We start from the raw sequence: 20530 nt of genomic DNA, 5'->3' as shown, positions 1-20530 counted from the left end.
AACTGAACATTTGCAATCTAACAGAGTCTCCTCATTGAAAACATCTGAAGTTCTTCAAAGTTCTTCAAAGGTAAATTAATTTTATTTGAATGTTTCTGGTTTTTGTGAAAATGTTGCTTGCTGAATGTCAGGCATAATACTATGCTAGGCTATCAATAGTGTTACACAAATGCTTGTTTTGCAATGGTTGAGAAGCATATTCTTGAAAATTTGAGATGACAGTGTTGTTAAAAGGTTAAAAGGCTAAGCTTGAGAGCAAATAGATTTATTTCATTTCATTTGCGATTTTCATGAATAGTTAACGTTGCGTTATGCTAATGAGCTTGCGGATAGATTTACACAATCCTGGATACAGGTTTCATTCGTAGCTAAACGTGACGCAGAAAACTGAGCGATTTGTCCTAAACAAATAATATTTTTGTAAAAACTGAACATTTGCCATCTAACTGGGAGTCTCCTCATTGAAAACATCTGTTCTTCAAAGGTAAATGATTTTATTTGAATATTTTTCTGTTTTGTGAAAATGTTGCCTGCTAAATGCTAACTGCTAAATGCTAACTGCTAAATGCTACGCTAAATGCTACGCTAGCTATCAAGTGTTACACAAATGCTTGTTTTGCAATGGTTGAGAAGAATATTTTGAAAATCTGAGATGAGTGTTAACAAAAATCTAAGCTTGAGGAGCTAGCATATTGATTTAATTTCATTTGCGATTTTCATGAATAGTTAACGTTGCGTTATGGTAATGAGCTTGAGGCTTGTATTCACGATCCCGGATCCGGGATGGCTCGTCGCAACAGGTTAAGTCTTGAGAAAGTGTGAAAGACTTTCATTGTCACCGTGGCACGGAAAATCTCCCTTCCCCTCTGCATCCCAGAGACTACATGTAGCCTCGCCCCGGGACCTAAACACGCCCGCTAAAATTAGCATCCCTATGTAGGCATGCAGGTCAATCTCATTTGTCTCCATATTTACAGAAACCCTCCAAATTTGTTCATCACATCTGGAGATGACATGTTGAACGTTGATGCGATGTCCTGGTCATGGACAACTGCATGTCTTGTGGGCCCTGGGGTCATCCTTATGACATTCTGTGCTGGCATCCTGCTCTGGTTGTCATATGGTGACAAGGACCATGTTATTTTGCTCTTCTGACCAAAATGTCTCAGCTTGGGGGATTTCTTCCCCATCTTCCTCTGCAGACACCTCATCCTCTACTAAATCATTGTTCATTTGTTCCTCCTGGGCATCGAAAAAAAAAAAAAATCAGATCTACGACCTGAAACGTGCACTCATGGCTTCAGCAAAGAGAACTGGAGGGACTCATCTGCAGTACCTTTACAGCCTCTGACTGCATTCCCCATTAGTAAACAATGCTTTCAAGAAATGTTTATTTTGTCTGAAATGTTGTTTATTTTGTCTGTGAACTTGAGTCATGTGTGCGGTCGTGGAGGAGAGATGCTGCACATGCACAATAAAGTTGTGTCTGAGTTCAATCAGTAGCACACAATCTCAATTTCTCATATTGTGTGGGTGTGTCTTTAAAATGTGTAAACGATTTTATAACTGTCAGGTCAAAAATGACCCTAAGACAATCTTTGTACCCTGGTGTTTTACAGCTTTCATGGAAATATGAACAAAGGCAATGTTTAACTTTTTCTAATGTTGGGGTCACTCTAGGAAAAGTAATTAAATTTCAAGTTGAAAAAAAAATGTCATTTAGGGGGTTCTCTCTGCTGTTAAACATACTGTCGGGTCATTTTTTACCCTTAAGACAACACAAGGCTTTTTTAAGGCAGTAAATGGGGCTGAATTAACTGTTTTGCTGCCAGACAAGGCTCCGCTGATAGCCAGGTGTAGCGGTGGTAAGGTGTTGGGATAGCTTTGCCCCACCAAGATTTGCATGCTAAAATCGCCACTGACAACGACCATAATCCACTGTGCATCTACTTGTCCAGTCTGTGCATTTCTCTTACGCGTGCTATGTTAGGATAGCGTGGGGCAGACACAGAGAGGTTGAGAAAAGAGATAAATGCAGGGTAGAGAGCAGTTGCCTCGCAAGGTATCTCTACCTGAAAATACACGATCTAAGTGAATGATAGCTAGTGTTCAGCAGTCATAAAAGTATGCCTTATTTACATTGAATAACTACTAAAAGTGATTTTTATCAGACAGCATACAGTAGGCTGCAGCTCTATAGAGATGAGATTAGTTTTATTATTTCATTCCAAGTAATGTAATATACACAACAGATATTTTATTAAAATAATGTAAATAAATGGTCAATAAGAAGCAGTAATGGGCAGTCACTATCATGGGACTAATTGTTTCATTCTGTGTTACAGCATTCAACACACATTTAATATAAAAATGGATCAAAACACGAAAACCGTGTTTATTTTTTAATAAATGAACCCGAAACCGTACGGACTTCAAAAAGCACTAAATCGCTCAGCACTAGTAGCTGTGGTTACTCTATAATTACCCGTTGGGGTGAGGACACGCTGGCGCCCCCAGGTCCTGTCACTCCGGCTTTACGAGGGTCGGAAATAGCAAGGGGCTAAGGCCCAGGAGTCGAAGACAGGATCATTTTGGTTTCATTGCAGTTGTTCCATGCAAGCATACAATATTGCATACAGTTAAAAGGACAATTGTGCCACTTTTCAACCTCCTATTCATTATTGCCAGCACCAAACAAGTGTCTATATACAATACCAGTCAAAAGGATGGACACACCTATTCATTCAAGGGTTTTTATTTATTTTCACTATTTTATACATTGTAGAATAATAGTGAAGACATCAAAACTGAAATAACACATGGAATCATGTAGTAATAAAAAAAAAGTGTTAAATCAAAATATAATTTATATTCTTCATTGACTGACCTTCATGTCTTAAAGTAATGATGGACTGTCGTTTATCTTTGCTTATTTGCGCTGTTTTTGCCATAATATGGACTTGGTCTTTTACCTTCTGTATACCACCCCTACCTTGTCACAACACAACTGACTGGCTCAAACGCATTAAGGAAAGAAATTCCACAAATGGTGTGCCTTGTTAAAAGTACAACTGTTAATTGAAATGCATTCCGGGTGACTACCTCATGAAGCTGGTTGAGAGAATGCCAAGAGCTGTCATCAAGGCAAAGGGTTGCTACATCAAAGACTCAAGTATATTTTGATTTGTTATTTCATAGTTTTGATGTCTTCACTATTATCCTACAACGTAGAACATAGTGAAAATAATGAAAAACTCTGGAATGAGTAGGTGTCCTAACTTTTGACCGGTTCTGTATGTGCTAAAAAGATAAGAAATGTCCTAAGAAAAATGCTTCTCTGTGACATCACATGGTAGGATTAAAAGTTAGAAAAACAGATTTTCAAAACCTGCAAAGAGTTTCTAGCCAAGGGGAGGGTATTTTCTCTCCCCACATCACTGTGAATCAGTGTTTAAAATCCCCCAAAAAATTCAAAAAATGTAACTTTTTCACATATGTAGACTAGTATTGTGCCGGAGATTGTTGAGGTTGAAAAGTGGTGTATTTGCCGAACCATGTTTCTGCGTTTGAGTACCGAAGCAGACCAGACACCTACCTCATCCAGGTCTAACCCCTGGGCAACACGCCCATTCAATTCATTAGTTGTTCTGCCGTGTTCTGTTCAACGGGCAGTGAGCCCATAGAGAAGATAACTACTGGAGGGCTTAGTAAGCAGTCCTCAACCAGGCCAATTAACATGACGTGCATGCACATAGGCGCACACACACACACACACACACACGCATCTCACCTGCAGAGCGGCGAACATCATCATCTCCTCCTCAGTGCACTCTATTTCCTCAAGCAGGATGGCCCACTTGGCCTGCTCATAGAGCTGATTCACCCGGATGGCATCGTACTGCAGGGGGGAGAAAACATAGCACTAAGCCTGCCTCTTCACAAGTAATATATAATAATAATATATGCCATTTAGCAGACGCTTTTATCCAAAGCGACTTACAGTCATGTGTGCATACATTCTACGTATGGGTGGTCCCGGGGATCGAACCCACTACCCTGGCGTTACAAGCGCCATGCTCTACCAACTGAGCTACAGAAGGACATAGCATAGACCCACACACAGCACTCAGACATTCCAGCTGAGAAAACAGGACAGCCCAGAGGGGTACTTCCTCTCTACTCTACGCCCCCCAAAAATCTGCCAGCTGCAGATGTAGGCTGGTGGGGAGTGTGTGTGTGTGTGTGTGTGTGTGTGTGTGTGTGTGTGTGTGTGTGTGTGTGTGTGTGTGTGTGTGTGTGTGTGTGTGTGTGTGCCTATTTTGCTTGTGGTGTGTAAGCGGTTACACAATTCAGAGAAACGCAATAAAAGTTTAGAAAACCTAAAGTCTCATCTGATGGAAAAACAAGTCCATGTAATGTACCTTGGGGTTGAGGTCAAAGAAGCTGTGGTATTTAAACCGCAGGAGGAGCACCTCGTTCTCCTTGACATCCTGCTCCATCAGAGACCTAGACGAGTCCAGCCACCTTCACACACACACACACACACACACAAGAAATAAAACACACCATACTTGACAGAACAGTGACTGTCACACTTCTGAAAGAAAGTTCCACAAACAGAATGACCTCAGTTTTAATAAAGTTGTGAAACAGGGGCCAGTTGCACTACAGCAGACAAGACTAGTGCTAGATTTATTATTAGGGCGACTCACCCCTGGTTGATCTTGGCCTTGTCCAGGAGGGACTGGGACTTGTAGAGTTTAGCCAGGATATCGGGCGAGGATATTGGCTGGCTGACAGCAAGGATGCTGGGATTGCCCTCAGAAAGAGGGCTATCTCCGAACCAGGCGGTGGTGGGGGACAGGGGGCTGCCGTCTCTGGAGTCATAAGTGGGGGTCATGGTCTTACTGTACAGGCCTGGACTAGAGTAGATGCTTCCTGCAAACCAAACACGTTTTGTACCCTGGGTTAGACTGAGGAATGTTGGGCTCAATTCCATTTCAGTTGGAGAGTGATTGAAATTCCAATTAAATTTTTATTTTCAATTCTTAGATTGGAATTTCAATTCACTTCCTAGATTGAAATTGATCATCCCAATTGTGTAAGTGACATCCACCAAGACAAAGACGCATATCACAAGTACCATACCTGCAAAACACCGAATATGATAAAACAGTCACAATACAGTCCCCTGCAACAGAAGGTACTGAACGTGTGAGTGTAGCGCAAAGCACAAGTGCCTCCCAAAAAAAGTTAACATTGTTCCACAACACACACTTGCAGCCTGTGGTTGGTAGCACCACCAATCTAACAGGTGCTTGATACCCTGCCAATGCTGTTGATGCGCTTCATCATGCACATTGTTCATACGATCATGATCACATGGTCCACAACCTGAGAGGTGCACAGAGCAAACTATACAGCACAACCAGCAACATATGAGAGGGGCAGTGGAGGGTGTTACACGAAAGTGTTAAAGCTAGCATCTCTCTGATTTGTTTGTGTTCCATTTAGGGGAAACCGGTGGATGTGCGTTTGGAGGGAGAGATTGGGCTCCCTTAGCTGGAGAAGTGCTCATGTATAAAGAGTTGTGTGTGTATGAAAAAATAGAGTTCTATTCAGATTTAAGCCATTGATAATTGACCTAAGACATAAATAACCAATGTGAAACCATGACACTTCCTGTTGGCTAGCCTGTAGTAACAGCCCACACACTGACCAAGCCCCGTTGGCCTGAAAAAGCAGGCAGGCCAACCCACTAACCACAATCTCAACAAGAAATGGCCTGTGTGTGTGTCTAATACAGTCAAAGTAATGAGAACAGCAAGGGTTTCTAGAAGGCTCTATAAAGGTCGACTCATAAATGCGGGGAGGGAGGCAAGGCAGGTCAGCTAGAGCGCTGCTCTCCCATACGGTCACAGGAGGAATCCCAAACATCTAGGGAAAACTGATAAGAGTATATACTGTCAGGCCAAAGTGGTTACTCCCAGACGTTGACTTTCAGTGGGACAGTGCAAATGGGCTGGAGGGCACCAACTATGTTAACATTTCCTAATCCTTCAACCCCCTTCACTGGGGACTGCTAAGGTCTGGAGGGGTAGACCACCTAGCGCTTTGTCACCATATGAAAGTGTCTGTTTCTACACATGGCTTCTGTATGGATTTGGTCCATTTGAAATTGGGTGAATGTATTGTTGTGGACATACCATTCTTCTTCTAACCACTTAATCATTTTATTTCACTCTTCCTGGTACCTGCAGAACAAACCGTGAACAGATTTCTAGCAAAACAAACACATAGTGAGCAAAGCTGGTTTTAGTGAGCTTGGTTCTGTTGGAGTGAGGCAAAGCCTATCTTGTAACCAGAGTCAGCTGATTTCCTCAGTCAGGTGACAAGGGCAGCAGCTGGCTTCCTATGGATACAGCCTTGTCAGGTTACCAGACCATCACTCCAGCTGAGGGGTGAGGGGGGGGGGTAAGGGAAACGGGCGGCCGTGAGGAAGGGGAGAAAGCAGACAGAAGACCTTACCTTTGACCGGCCCAATGTAAATGATCTCAGAGGCTGGAGTGGGAAAAGAGAAAAGGAGGAAGGGAAGGAAAGCAGAGGAAAAGGAACAAAAACAAGAGGACAGATTAAAAGAGATATTAAAACAAGAGATATTTAAAAGACAAGAGGAAAAAGGAAGAAAGAGTAGGAGTTACTGGCACTGCCAGTATGCCAATCTAACCAGCCCTAGATTAGATCCCGTTGCCCCCTCAGCAGAGGAGAAAGGAACGTGGTATGGCAAACCATGGACAGTTCCTATCAAATTTCCAATTGAAAAGCCGGACAGGGCAGGGTGTTCGTTGGAATGACCCAGTGCTACATAACACACCTACTGAAATTAAAGTCCTGGACATAACTTTACATGATGAGAATATTGTAGAGCTGATCATCTGAGAGGAGCAGCAAGCATGCTCTTAGTCCTAGTTCTAGTGTCATAGTCCTAGTGTCATAGTCAACTGTTAGTAACAACATTCATGTTTCTGTTAATGGAATGTGTGGGGGGTCTGGGATTTTCCAGTGACACCATAGACATGTGGGTGGAGATGGGTTGTGGTTTTAGAGTCAGAACTGACTCGTTCTAAACACGATCTGGATCAACCCAAAACATCCTGCTTGGTCAAGGGTGAACTTCTGAAGTCAAATCTTGCCAACGGATCTTGACCGCAGTATTGCCCCTTCACCCGGTTTCCTCTGTGGTCCAGTGAGTGTGTTGGGAAGGAGATAAGGAGTTATCAGGTCAAGGTCAGAGGCAACAGAGGGCCTCCTTCAGTATGGGTGGAATGGGCAGGACTGTAGGGAGAGGCAGTGGCTGAGCACCATACAGATAGCATCAAGTGTAAGGAAGAGGCTGTGTGTGCGTGTGTGTATATATATTGCATCGTAGGCCTGGGCCTTGTGATTCCCATCAGGCGGCCACAGCCCTTCCCAGAGGGGAAGCAACACAACAGTCAGAAATTAACTCCCAGCAGCTCGGCCATGAAACACTGCACATTAAACATTTACTCACTCCTACCATCTGAGCTGGGGGAGGTGTGTGTACACATGTTTTTCTTAAAGTCTTTTTCATCCTAAAGCAATTTTGACTCTTTGCATAGAGTTTTGGCTCGGCCAAATTCATTTTAGAAACCCCTGGCGAACTACTAACATTGATATCCTATTGATCTGTGTGGTGATATTTGGGGCAATACCAATCACACACACACCTGTTCAAAAGAATGGGGTCACATAGAAATGTCCTTGTTTTTGAAATAAAACCAAATTTTTTGTCCATTAAAATAACATCAAATTTATCAGAAACACAGTGCATTGCCAATAAAATGAAGATCTCATACAACTCTGTGTACTACTCCCTTCACCGAACAGTGCAAACTGGCCCTAACCAGAATAGAAAGAGGAATGGCAGACCCCGGTGTACAACTGAGCAAGAGGACAAGATAATGTACTTGTCCTCTTGCTAGTTTGTGTCTAGTTTGAGAAACTGGCAGCTTCATTAAATAGTACCTGCAAAACACCAGTCTCAACGTCAACAGTGAAGAGGCGACTCCAGAATGCTGGCCTTATAGGCAGAGTTGCAAAGAAAGAGTTGCAAATAAGATTTAGATGGGCAAAATAACAGACACTGGACAGAGGAACTCTGCTAAGAACACCAGCATCCCAGAGACACCTCTTCACTGTTCACATTAGCCACTCCTCTTTCTATTCTGGTTAGAGCCAGTTTGCACTGTTCTGTGAAGGGAGTAGTTCACAGCGTTGTATGAGATCTTCAGTTTCTTGGCATATTCTCGCATGGAAAAGCCTTCATTTCTCAGAACAAGAATAGACTGATGAGTTTCAGAAGAAAGTGCTTTGTTTCCGGCCATTTTGAGCCTGTAATCGATCCCCCAAATGCTGATGCTCCAGATACTCAACTAGTCTAAAGAAGGCCAGTTTAATTGCTTCTTCAAATCAGAGCTACAGTTTTCAGCTGTGCTAACATAATTGCAAAAGGGCTTTCTAATGATCAATTATAATTTTAAAATGATCAACCTGAATTAGCTAACAACGTGCCATTGGAAAACAGGAGTGATGGTTGCTGATAATGGACCTCTGTACACCTATGTTGATATTCCATTAAAAAAGATAGTTTTAAAAGGCCGTTTCCAGCTACAACATTCGTTTACAACATTAATGAATCTGATCAATTTGATATTATATTAAATACACAAAAAAATACATTTCTAAGTGACCCCAAACTTCTGAACAGCAGTGTATATACAGTTGAAGTCGGAAGTATACATACACATAAATCAAATAGATTTAAACTCAGTTTCACAATTCTTGACATTTAACCCTAGTAAAAATTCCCTGTATTAGGTCAGTTAGGATCACCACATTTTAAGAATGTGAAATGTCAGAATAATAGTAGAGAGAATGAAAGTAAAGCGAGAATTGAGAGAATTAAAGCAACATCAAGACATCAGTCAGGAAGTTGCTGCTTGGTCGAGAATGGGTCTTCCAAGTGGACAATGACCCCAAGCATACTTCCAAAGTTGTGGCAAAATGGCTTAACGACAACAAAGTCAAGGTATTGGAGTGGCCATCACAAAGCCCTGACCTCAATCCTATAGAACATTTGTGGGCAGAAATGAAAAAGTGTGAATAAGCAAGGAGGCCTACAAACCTGACTCAGTTACACCAGGTCTGTCAGGAGGAATGGGCCAAAATTCACCCATCTTATTGTAGGAAGCTTGTGTAAGGCTACTCTAAATGTTTGACCCAAGTTAAACAATTTAAAGGCAATGCTACCAAATACTAATTTAGTGTATGTAAACTTCTGACCCACTGGGAATGTGATGTAAGAAATAAAAGCTGAAATAAATCCCTCTACTATTATTCTGACATTTCACTTTCTTAAAATAAAGTGGTGATCCTAACTGACCTAAGACAAGCCATTTTTAATAGGATTAAATGGCGGGAATTGTGAAAAACTGAGTCTAACATGTTTTTGGCCAAGGTGTATGTAAACTTCCGACTTCAACTGTATAATATAAATAAAAGGTGTAACTCAAGGAATTCGGGAAACTCTGCTTTTATTCTAATACTCAGAAAAAAGTAAGACTATTTCACAGGATCCCCCTGGAGTCAAATGGCAATCCACAAGCATTGAATGAACATAAAGCATTGGAGAGAGGGAGCCAAGAGTCAGAGGTTGTTGGCTTAATGTCCCTCTTCCCCCCCCCCTTCACTTTTTACCCCCCTCTCCTGCCACTCTCACCCCTTCTGTCCCCTTTTCTCATCCCCTCCTGGAGCCTACAGGCTGTGTATGCATGTTTGGGATGGTTGGCCAAGTAGATGCAGGGGCAGGGCTGGGACAATGGAGGCCCATTCACAATGCCTTAGCATTATCAACGCTGGCTAACACTGCATAGATACCACAGCACAGCACCATGTTCCTCCTCCTTCCTCACATCACTGCAGCAAATTCACTGACAAGGCTAGCAGGCGGGAGGAGGAGTGGCCACGTGTAGCTATTGCTCTGCAGCCTGGTTTGAGTTTAAAATGGCAGGCTGACCAACTATGCAAGGAATCCCAACCATTCACTCCCTCCCTGCCAAGGAGTAAGGAACCCAGAGTCTGCTAATCATACCCTTACTCCTCAAACTCAGTCTTATTTAGGCAGATACAAAAATAAAAATAAAAAATAAAAATAAAACCTCATTTTTGTTGTCGACTGTTTTTAAAACCCTATGGGTGGTTATAGGTAGCAGGATAGATACTCCAAGAAAGACAAAGGATGCTATTCAACCGGTTATTGGACTGAAGACTTGATTCCATCGTGTACATTCCAGAAGTGGAAGTGTAACCAGAATTCTCCAGATTTACAGACCTTTCATGGTAGTATAATGAAAAGATTTTCCTCCAATCAAGGTAAGGTCCCTGGTACAGTTGCATCCCTTATATTATGAATTTCTTTCATCAGAGCAGCACATGAGAGCCACAGAACCAGGCCTGTGTTAAAGACATAGATTAGCCCAGCTGCAAACCGCTAACAGGGATAGTGTTTAGATAATATCCACAGGCTAGAAAGCATATGCTAACTGGGTTAGCATCCATAGGCCCAGCCAGTAGGATACTATGGAGTAGAAGGCTGTTGGAGATGGGGTTCAGGGTAGGCATTGTGTGTTTGAGGTAAATGAGTGAAACTTACTACCTGATCCAGGGGTGAGCAGTGGCCCCTCCAGCTCCAGAGCCGCCTCCTCAGCCTCCTCCAGCTTTTTCTTCTTCTTCTTGGGGTCGCGGGGCTTACGCAGCAGAGATGCCTCCTCTGGATGACGGATGTCTAGCGAGGGAGACACCGAGAGAGAAACAGAGACGAGTTACAAGAAATCCAAAACAGTGTCCCGGTGCTTCAAGTCTGACACCTACAGGCTCCAGAACAGCTTATCCCCATGCCATAAGACTGATAAATACCTAACAACATGACTACAGACAGTTGAGCCCTGTATGTTAATTCTTATGTCTCAATGCACACTCAAAGGGCCCTATACACTTATGCACACTGACACCAACACACTAAAATTGCTCACACACACACAATATGCAGATACATGTATGCTGACTCCATACACACACACACACACAGCCAGATACAATCATCATATACGCTGCTGCTACTCTGTTTATCATATATCCTGATGCCTAGTCACCTTACCCCTATACATACAGTGCATTTGAAAGGTATTCAGACCCCTTAACTTGTTCCACATTTTGTTACAGAAATACCTTATTTACATACGTATTCAGACCCTTTGCTATGAGACTTGAAATTGAGCTCAGGTACATCCGGTTTACATTGGTCATACCTGATGTGATGGTGTGTCACTGCCCTGGTTTACAGATAGCAGGTAGGAGTCTTTCAACTCCAGGCCTCACATGAACCACACCGTTGACTTAAAGAATTAGAATAGGAGGTAGGCAAACCCAGCACAAAGACGACATGAGAAAGACAGAAAGAGAGCGAGTTGGAGAGAATCAGAGAGAGCTGTGCACAAGGGGAGGACTCCAACACCCCCCTAACCTTCCCCCCAAACAAGAGGGGTGGAGATGTGTAGTGGACTAACTGCACACGTACATAGAGCTGGCACAATGAACAAATCATTATGTAACCGACAATTATGGATGAAGACCATCATGAACATAAAATAGCAGTTAAATGAATAATAAATCATTTGGGGGGGTTTTGAGTTGTTTGTTCCACATGAACCTGACTGAAGACGGGACAGCCGGGCATTCGTGCGGTTGAGTCGGTTTCCTCGGGAACATGGACTCTTTACAAGGTGATGAAACGTTGTTACTCCTTGCTGAAAGGTTAGTGCTATACGGTATCCGTGGTACATCTCTAAAAACCTACCCATTTTAAATTGGGTAACGTCAGAGTTGTGAGGTCCCAATAATCCCAGATAGCATGGACCCTTGCTGAAACAAAGGTGTTAAAGCAAACAAGTATTTGGTTGCCTAGGCAACACCCCCCCTCCCTGCAGCAGCAGCACATGCAGTCAGGAGGAGAAAATGTGCGTCATAAAAAAAATAAACAATTAAAAGATTTAGAAAAATGTTATTCAAACAATTATACCGGTGACCGCGGTCATTTCACTGACCGTCACAGCCCTACACGAACACACACTAAATACACTGCAGTGGGAAGTGCAGCAGCTCCTCTGATATCACACAATGTCAGTGTTTAGCAGCAGTCACTAAATAATGAGCTGTTTGGATTAACAAATATGTCATAACACCATAGACTCTCGCCTGGCACTTCTTCACGACATACTGGATGAGAGACTAGCTGAGAGGCAACAGATGGCATAAACAACTACATATCAGATCTTGTGTATCCGTACATGCGTGTGTATATCAAAAGACTAGCTGAGAAGTAAACAGTCACATTGCAGTTCACAGTTTGAGGGTGCGTGTGTGTGTGTGTGTGTGTGTGTGTGTGTGTGTGTGTGTGTGTGTGTGTGTGTGTGTGTGTGTGTGTGTGTGTGTGTGTGTGTGTGTGTGTGTGTGTGTGTGTGTGTGTGTAATTAAACTATGCTGGGAGCTCTGTTTAAAGTCTCCTCTGACAGGCGCAGATACAGCAGACCTGATATAATGAGTAAAACAGAGCTGCATACTCCTCTCTCCGTGTTGGCTGAGGAGGCCAGGGAACCATCACTCAACATTCATCTCCAGCGTTCAGGACATTTTTGGGACGGCACTGAGGAGCTGGCTGGATCTGCCAGAATGCATCTGGAAAAGATAGATGTGCACTGTCTAGATTCTAAAAGCACAGCTGGGGTAAATGGCTGTGCTGTCTTTTGTCTATGCTTCTACTCTCATTTAAGAGATGGTGGTTGTGACTAAGGAATTGAAATGTCAGTTTGTCCTATATTTGCCCGTTTTAAACCTCACTCCCTATTTTCCATTGCTGGGAAGGAACATGTATGTGTGGGATAGAGGGAGAGTAGTTTGTTTAGTTAGTGTTACTGTAGCAAAAAGCACTAAGAACAAACCAGACTGTAGCCCACTCTCCCCCTCTCGCTATAGCCTTTCCTCTCCCCCTCTCTCTATAACCTTTCCTTCCCCTTTATAGCCTTTCCTCCCACTCACTCTCCCCCTCTCTATAGCCTTTCCTTCCTCTCGCTCTCCCCCTCTCTATAGCCTTTCCTTCCTCTCGCTCACCCCCTCTCTATAGCCTTTCCTTCCTCTCACTCTTCCCCCTCTCTCTATAGCCTTTCCTTCCTTCCTCTCTCCCCCTCTCTATAGCATTTCCTTCCTCTCTCACCACTCATTTCCCCCTCACTCTCTATAGCCTTTCCTTCCTCTCTCCTCCCCTCTCTATAGCCTTTCCTTCCTCTCACTCACTCCCCCTCTCTCTATAGCCTTTCCTTCCTCTAGCCTTTCCTTCCTCTCTCCCCCTCTCTATAGCATTTCCTTCCTCTCACTCTCCCCCTCTAGCATTTCCTTCCTCTCACTCTCCCCCCTCTCTATAGCCTTTCCTTCCTCTCACTCTCCCCCTCTCTCTATAGCCTTTCCTTCCTCTCACTCTCCCCCTCTCTCTATAGCCTTTCCTCCCACTCACTCTCCCTCGCTCTATAGCCTTTCCTTCCTCTCACTCTCCCCCTCTCTATAGCATTTCCTTCCTCTCACTCTCTCTATAGCCTTTCCTTCCCCTCTCCCCCTCTCTATAGCATTTCCTTCCTCTCACTCTCCCCCTCCCTCTATAGCCTTTCCTTCCTCTCACTCTCCCCCTCGCTCTATAGCCTTTCCTCCCACTCACTCTCCCTCGCTCTATAGCCTTTCCTTCCTCTCACTCTACCCCTCTATAGCCTTTCCTCCCTCCTTCTTCCGCATTGCAGCACAAGCCCTGTGCCCTTATACAGCCATTTGAGTGCAGACGGGCTACCTAGCCTTAGCACTGCTGAGCACAGAGGATTGAGTCAACAAGTGTGTCAACGGGAATTGCACCAAAGCTTCAAGTTCTGTTACCCACATAACTGTTTGGTATTGGAAATGGCTATGATTGCTATGTTTGACCCCAGCACCTGCAAGAGATGGGCTGAACAAAGATTGGACAGAGCCCTTCCTTTCATCAGTCACATGAAAGGAGGAGAGGAATGCAGGCCCCTGATGCAGCCTGCCAATACTGAGAAGGAGGAGAGGAGAGAGGGAGAGGCAGAAAGAGGATAGGGGGCAGGACAAAGTGATAATGCCATACCAACCAGAGCTCTGCAGGTGGTGCTGAAGCTGACATAAGACACTGAACTACGGTCAGTTTTGCATTATATGAACTAATATGACTTGGGGTAGTTGAGCTGATCCTAGATCTGTGGCTAAGGACAACTTCTACCCAGAGCCAAGCAGAATGGGGTACCAGAGCAAGGCTGCAAAGCTCGATAAGTGGTTCAAAAACATGACGCTCACAAAATAAGAAACATCTTAAATCAAATCCTTTTGACACTATCCAGGGTGCCAGCTCAGCAGTAGAGTAGTAAGTATAGATGACTCATCGCTATGGGAGTGAGACCCACCACACAGAACCATTTACATTTTGGCAGACACTTATCCAGAGCAACATATGATGACTTCTGCATTATGGCTTCAGTCTGGTTTTAGACCCCATCATAGCACTGAGACGGCACTTGTGAAGGTGGTAAATGACATTTTGATGGCATCGGACCGAGGCTCTGCATCTGTCCTCGTGCTCCTAGACCTTAGTGCTGCTTTTGATACCATCGATCACCACATTCTTTTGGAGAGATTGGAAACCCAAATTGGTCTACACGGACATGTTCTGGCCTGGTTTAGGTCTTATCTGTCGGAAAGATATCAGTTTGTCTCTGTGAATGGTTTGTCCTCTGACAAATCAACTGTAAATTTCGGTGTTCCTCAAGGTTCTGTTTTAGGACCACTATTGTTTTCACTATATATTTTACCTCTTGGGGATGTTATTCGAAAACATAATGTAAACTTTCACTGCTATGCGGATGACACACAGCTGTACATTTCAATGAAACATGGTGAAGCACCAAAATTGCCCTCGCTAGAAGCATGTGTTTCAGACATAAGGAAGTGGATGGCTGCAAACTTTCTACTATTAAACTCGGACAAAACAGAGATGCTTGTTCTAGGTCCCAAGAAACAAAGAGATCTTCTGTTGAATCTGACAATTAATCTTAATGGTTGTACAGTCGTCTCAAATAAAACTGTGAAGGACCTCGGCGTTACTCTGGACCCTGATCTCTCTTTTGAAGAACATATCAAGACCATTTCGAGGACAGCTTTTTTCCATCTACGTAACATTGCAAAAATCAGAAACTTTCTGTCCAAAAATGATGCAGAAAAATTAATCCATGCTTTTGTCACTTCTAGGTTAGACTACTGCAATGCTCTATTTTCCGGCTACCCGGATAAAGCACTAAATAAACTTCAGTTAGTGCTAAATACGGCTGCTAGAATCCTGACTAGAACCAAAAAATTTGATCATATTACTCCAGTGCTAGCCTCTACACTGGCTTCCTGTCAAAGCAAGGGCTGATTTCAAGGTTTTACTGCTAACCTACAAAGCATTACATGGGCTTGCTCCTACCTACCTCTCTGATTTGGTCCTGCCGTACATACCTATACGTACGCTACGGTCACAAGACGCAGGCCTCCTAATTGTCCCTAGAATTTCTAAGCAAACAGCTGGAGGCAGGGCTTTCTCCTATAGAGCTCCATTTTTATGGAACGGTCTGCCTACCCATGTCAGAGACGCAAACTCGGTCTCAACCTTTAAGTCTTTACTGAAGACTCATCTCTTCAGTGGGTCATATGATTGAGTGTAGTCTGGCCCAGGAGTGGGAAGGTGAACGGAAAGGCTCTGGAGCAACGAACCGCCCTTGCTGTCTCTGCCTGGCCAGTTCCCCTTTTTCCACTGGGATTCTCTGCCTCTAACCCTGTTACGGGGCTGAGTCACTGGCTTGCTGGGGCTCTCTCGTGCCGTCCCTGGGGGGGATGCGTCACCTGGGGGGTTGATTCACTGTTGTGGTCGGCCTGTCTGGGTCCCCCCTTGGGTTGTACCGTGTCGGAGATCTTTGTGGGCTATACTCGGCCTTGTCTCAGGATGGTAAGTTGGTGGTTGAAGATTTCCCTCTAGTGGTGTGGGGGCTGTGCTTTGGCAAAGTGGGTGGGGTTATATCCTTCCTGTTTGGCCCTGTCCGGGGGTGTCCTCGGATGGGGCCACAGTGTCTCCTGACCCCTCCTGTCTCAGCCTCCAGTATTTATGCTGCAGTAGTTTATGTGTCGGGGGGCTAGGGTCAGTTTGTTTATCTGGAGTACTTCTCCTGTCCTATTCGGTGTCCTGTGTAAATCTAAGTGTGCGTTCTCTAATTCTCTCCTTCTCTCTTTCTTTCTCTCTCTCGGAGGACCTGAGCCCTAGAACCATGCCCCAGGACTACCTGACATGATGACTCCTTGCTGTCCCCAGTCCACCTGGCCATGCTGCTGCTCCAGTTTCAACTGGCCTGGGCCCTAGGACCATGTCCCAGGACTACCTGACATGAGGACTCCTTGCTGTCCCCAGTCCACCTGGCCATGCTCCTGCTCCAGTTTCAACTGTTCTGCCTTACTATTATTCAACCATGCTGGTCATTTATGAACATTTGAACATCTTGGCCACGTTCTGTTATAATCTCCACCCGGCACAGCCAGAAGAGGACTGGCCACCCCACATATGCTCTCTCTAATTCTCTCTTTCTTTCTCTCTCTCGGAGGACCTGAGCCCTAGGACCGTGCCCCAGGACTACCTGACATGATGGCTCCTTGCTGTCCCCAGTCCACCTGACTGTGCTGCTGCTCCAGTTTCAACTGTTCTGCCTTATTATTATTTGACCATGCTGGTCATTTATGAACATTTGAACATCTTGGTCATGTTCTGTTATAATCTCTACCCGGCACAGCCAGAAGAGGACTGGCCACCCCACATAGCCCGGTTCCTCTCTAGGTTTCTTCCTAGGTTTTGGCCTTTCTAGGGAGTTTTTCCTAGCCACCGTGCTTTTACACCTGCATTGTTTGCTGTTTGGGGTTTTAGGCTGGGTTTCTGTACAGCACTTTGAGATATCAGCTGATGTACGAAGGGCTATATAAATAAATTTGATTTGATTTGACTAGGGACAGGAGCTTTTGTGGATGGACAAACTAACATACACCATTTATAGATTGATATTCAAGCTAGTGTGTTCATTTTGGGTAGAAATAAAACTGAGTTCAAACCACACATATTTGATCAACATCCAGGCCTTGACACTTTGGACAGTGAACCAAACCACGGTGTGATGGTCCACCAATGAACTGGACCACAGTAAACTGTTGATAGAACGCTGGTCAACTACACCAGAGGACAGACCCTGGGAACTGACCTTACACCTATCCTTCTTCTATCCCTTAATTGATCTTCTATACATCTCCATCCATCCCTAGCAGTTCCTCGCTCCCTCCCTTTATGCAGCTTGCCCATCGGCCCTGCCCTGAAGTGGGCCTACCTACAACAGTGACAGACTCTCAGCAGCAGTCTCTATAGAACCAGGCAAAGCCAGCGCTGAGCAGAGTGGAGAGGCTAAGTGAAGCAGGCCAGCCAACGCTGAGCAGAGTGGAGGCCAAGTGAAGCAGGCCAGCCAACGCTGAGCAGAGTGGAGAGGCCAAGTGAAGCAGGCCAGCCAACACTGAGCAGAGTGAAGAGGCCAAGTGAAGCAGGCCAGCCAACGCCGAGCAGAGTGAAGAGGCCAAGTGAAGCAGGCCAGCCAACGCTGAGCAGAGTGAAGAGGCTAAGTGAAGCAGGCCAGCCAACGCTGAGCAGAGTGAAGAGGCCAAGTGAAGCAGGCTAGCCATCTCTGAGCAGAGTGAAGAGGCTAAGTGAAGCAGCAGGACTGACAAACACTAACTGCTCCTCTAGACCGTCCCATTGGTCAGAACAGACTGCTCCTCTAGACCGCCCCATTGGTCAGAACCAGGTAGAGACTAAGGCCTACCTCTAACACCTCAGGCTGCCAGGTCAGGTCCCACAGTCAGTCATGTACAAGTCAGATGTGATGGCCAACATTTCCTGGCGGTCTTCCTTGGTGGAATGGAAGAGGCTTCAGCTTGCTGTGAGTGCTTGAGGATCCTATAACAATCACGCTCTCGGTGTGCAACACCTCCACTGCAAACTAAATCAGCACGAGGGAAACAAATACCTTATCGAAGAGAACAGAATGTAACAAAACATTTAGACCAGAACCAGGGAGTGTCTTTCCTCTTATATCAAGAGGTCACAAGCAAAAATAATAGTGCATCAACCCGATTCATTTAACAAACCACCAGTAGGCTAAAGCAGTCCCCTTCCCTACACCCGTGTGTAGCGCCCATACTGGGCTTCCCTCTGCAGACAGACAGGGTGGCAGATATGCGCGGCAACATTTCTGCTGCGGACTGTGATCTCGCCGTCTCTGCCGCACAACCGTGTCATGGTTGACACCCAGTCTGTCGCCCACTATAGATCCATTTTACACACCTGGCCCAGGTCTGTCCTCTTGGGCAATATGGGGTAGTAGCACTACTGGCACACAATGCCAGCTTTAAAGAAATCAGGAAAAAACATTTCCTAGACTGGCTCAGAGTATGAAGGATAAACATGCCTTTTCACCATCCAAGTTATGAAATAGTCTCCCCTTCAATGACTGAGACAAGCCAAATAAACAACATTGTGCAGGACCACAGAGCTGCCAGTGACTTATTGAGAGTACCAAGACAGTTAGAAAGCTGGAGCAGAGTGAAGGGGTCATTTTACTACGACGTTCTGATGAGTCTCACTGCCTGCACCATCTAGATGGACTGTGTGGGCTTGGCTGACTGGCCTCTAGCCAGCTGCTGTGGACATGGGAGAAAAGCAGCAGTGCTGTAATAATTTGATTGATCCCCCTCTCTAAATGTGTGTGAGATTCACATGGCTAGAGACTCCAGCTCTGTTACGCATCTGGTAAAGGGGGAAAGAGAGAGGAAGGGAGCGAGAGAAGAGAGAATGAGAAGTAGAGAGAGCGAAAGAAAGAATGTGTTTGGATGTTAGCAATGTGTGTTCAGATAGTGTGCTTTGTTTGTGACAGGAAGAAAAGATGGAGGGGAAGACAGAGAGAACTCCCCTGTGGTGAAGGACTGAACTTGGTCTGCACCAGGAAACAGCTACTGCATGATCGAAGACAACAAAAAAATCCCCAATCATTATGAGGAAAGCAAGAGAGGGGGAAACAGACAAGAGTGGGAGCCAGTCTGAATGGTCAGTGTCTTGTACAGCTGCAAGGATAATACATCTCTATACCCACTCCCCGTCTGCAGTGTCAGACAGTTGGAAAGGCCTCCAGACTTCCCTTCTTGGCCCTGCTTATTCCTCATTTCATTCCCCATGCTGTGCAGCGCTCTGTCAGGCACACACACTCACAGGAAATTATTCAACTGAAAGTTCCCCAGATAATGAAAAATAAAATAGTTCCAGAAGAGGTCACCATAAGAATGATATGATTGAAAACTTCCAGAGAAAGATGCACTGCATGTACCTCCCCAGCCACCGTAGGTCATGTGCCAAGTCAGCCAAGAGCAATTTGTCCTGAATTTCTCAAAAATGAAAAACAGATTTATTGTGGCAGAGGTAGTAGACGCATTCCTAATGAGGACTGTACAGCAGAGGTGGGGGGAGGGTTCTGCTACTAGCCCTTTTCATTTAGTTATTCAGCCATCTCTGAATAAGAGTCACCCAGTTGATTTATACTCTAACAAATGTTATTTGTCCTTTCTCATTTCAAAGAAAAGGAATTCATAGAGGGCCTCTTTTTGCCTTTCTAAATCAAAAACAAGGTTTCAGTGCTACCTGGAAGAGCCAACCATAACAGTAAAACAGCCATAACTCCTTCTGAACAAAGGCCAGAAAGTTCCTGATGGAGGTTTCATATAGAAATCCTCACCTGCAGCTGCTGTCTTCATTTGAGACAGAGGGCTCTGGTAGGATCCGACATGGAGGAGTGACCGAGATCGGTGTTACAAGGTCAGGAGGGCATTAGGCTCCGATGTTTGACCTCTAACATTAGCTGACAGGGCCATAGGGCAGAGATATGGATTGAGGAAGGCTGTCTGCTGACCGCCCAGTGGTCGTCAGGGGGCAGGGCCTTTAGGGCTAAATCTAGACAGTAGTGTGTGTGTGTGTGTGTGTGTGTGTGTGTGTGTGTGTGTGTGTGTGTGTGTGTGTGGACAAAATCCATCCTTGAATGTTTGAGTCATTCAGGTGCGTTAGATTGATAAACTTTGTTTACTAAACAGGCTTCAGACAATTTTTCACAGCTGTAGTTCAAGGACAGGTCTAGCAGAGGCAAGGTGCCTGAACAGTCAGTGTCACCTCTCCTGACAGGGAGCGTTGATTGCTGATAGCTCAGGCTCTGTTTGATAAACAACAAAAAGCTAAAGG

The 20530-nt window shown here is 44.7% G+C and overlaps 1 protein-coding gene across 6 annotated transcripts in view; it reads right to left on the bottom strand.

Moving 5' to 3' along the window:
- The window catches only part of LOC124046585 (fermitin family homolog 2-like), a 74010-nt gene that overhangs the window by 20168 nt on the left and 33312 nt on the right, over positions 1-20530 (bottom strand). For 2 of the 6 annotated variants that reach the window (XM_046367114.1, XM_046367116.1), the window contains exons 4-8: positions 10733-10864; positions 6529-6561; positions 4713-4938; positions 4422-4524; positions 3791-3898 (exon numbers count right to left, since the gene is read on the bottom strand). In XM_046367114.1, the coding sequence (XP_046223070.1) occupies positions 3791-3898; positions 4422-4524; positions 4713-4938; positions 6529-6561; positions 10733-10864 (602 nt within the window). The remainder of the gene's footprint in view (positions 1-3790; positions 3899-4421; positions 4525-4712; positions 4939-6528; positions 6562-10732; positions 10865-20530) is intronic. The other 4 variants (XM_046367118.1, XM_046367119.1, XM_046367115.1 and 1 more) reach the window with 3 other exon arrangements.

This window comes from Oncorhynchus gorbuscha, linkage group LG10, assembly GCF_021184085.1.
Source record: "Oncorhynchus gorbuscha isolate QuinsamMale2020 ecotype Even-year linkage group LG10, OgorEven_v1.0, whole genome shotgun sequence".
NCBI classification, from domain to species: Eukaryota; Metazoa; Chordata; class Actinopteri; order Salmoniformes; family Salmonidae; genus Oncorhynchus; species Oncorhynchus gorbuscha.
Note: the sequence above shows the minus strand (reverse complement) of the source record. Positions and strands in the feature narration are given on the sequence as shown.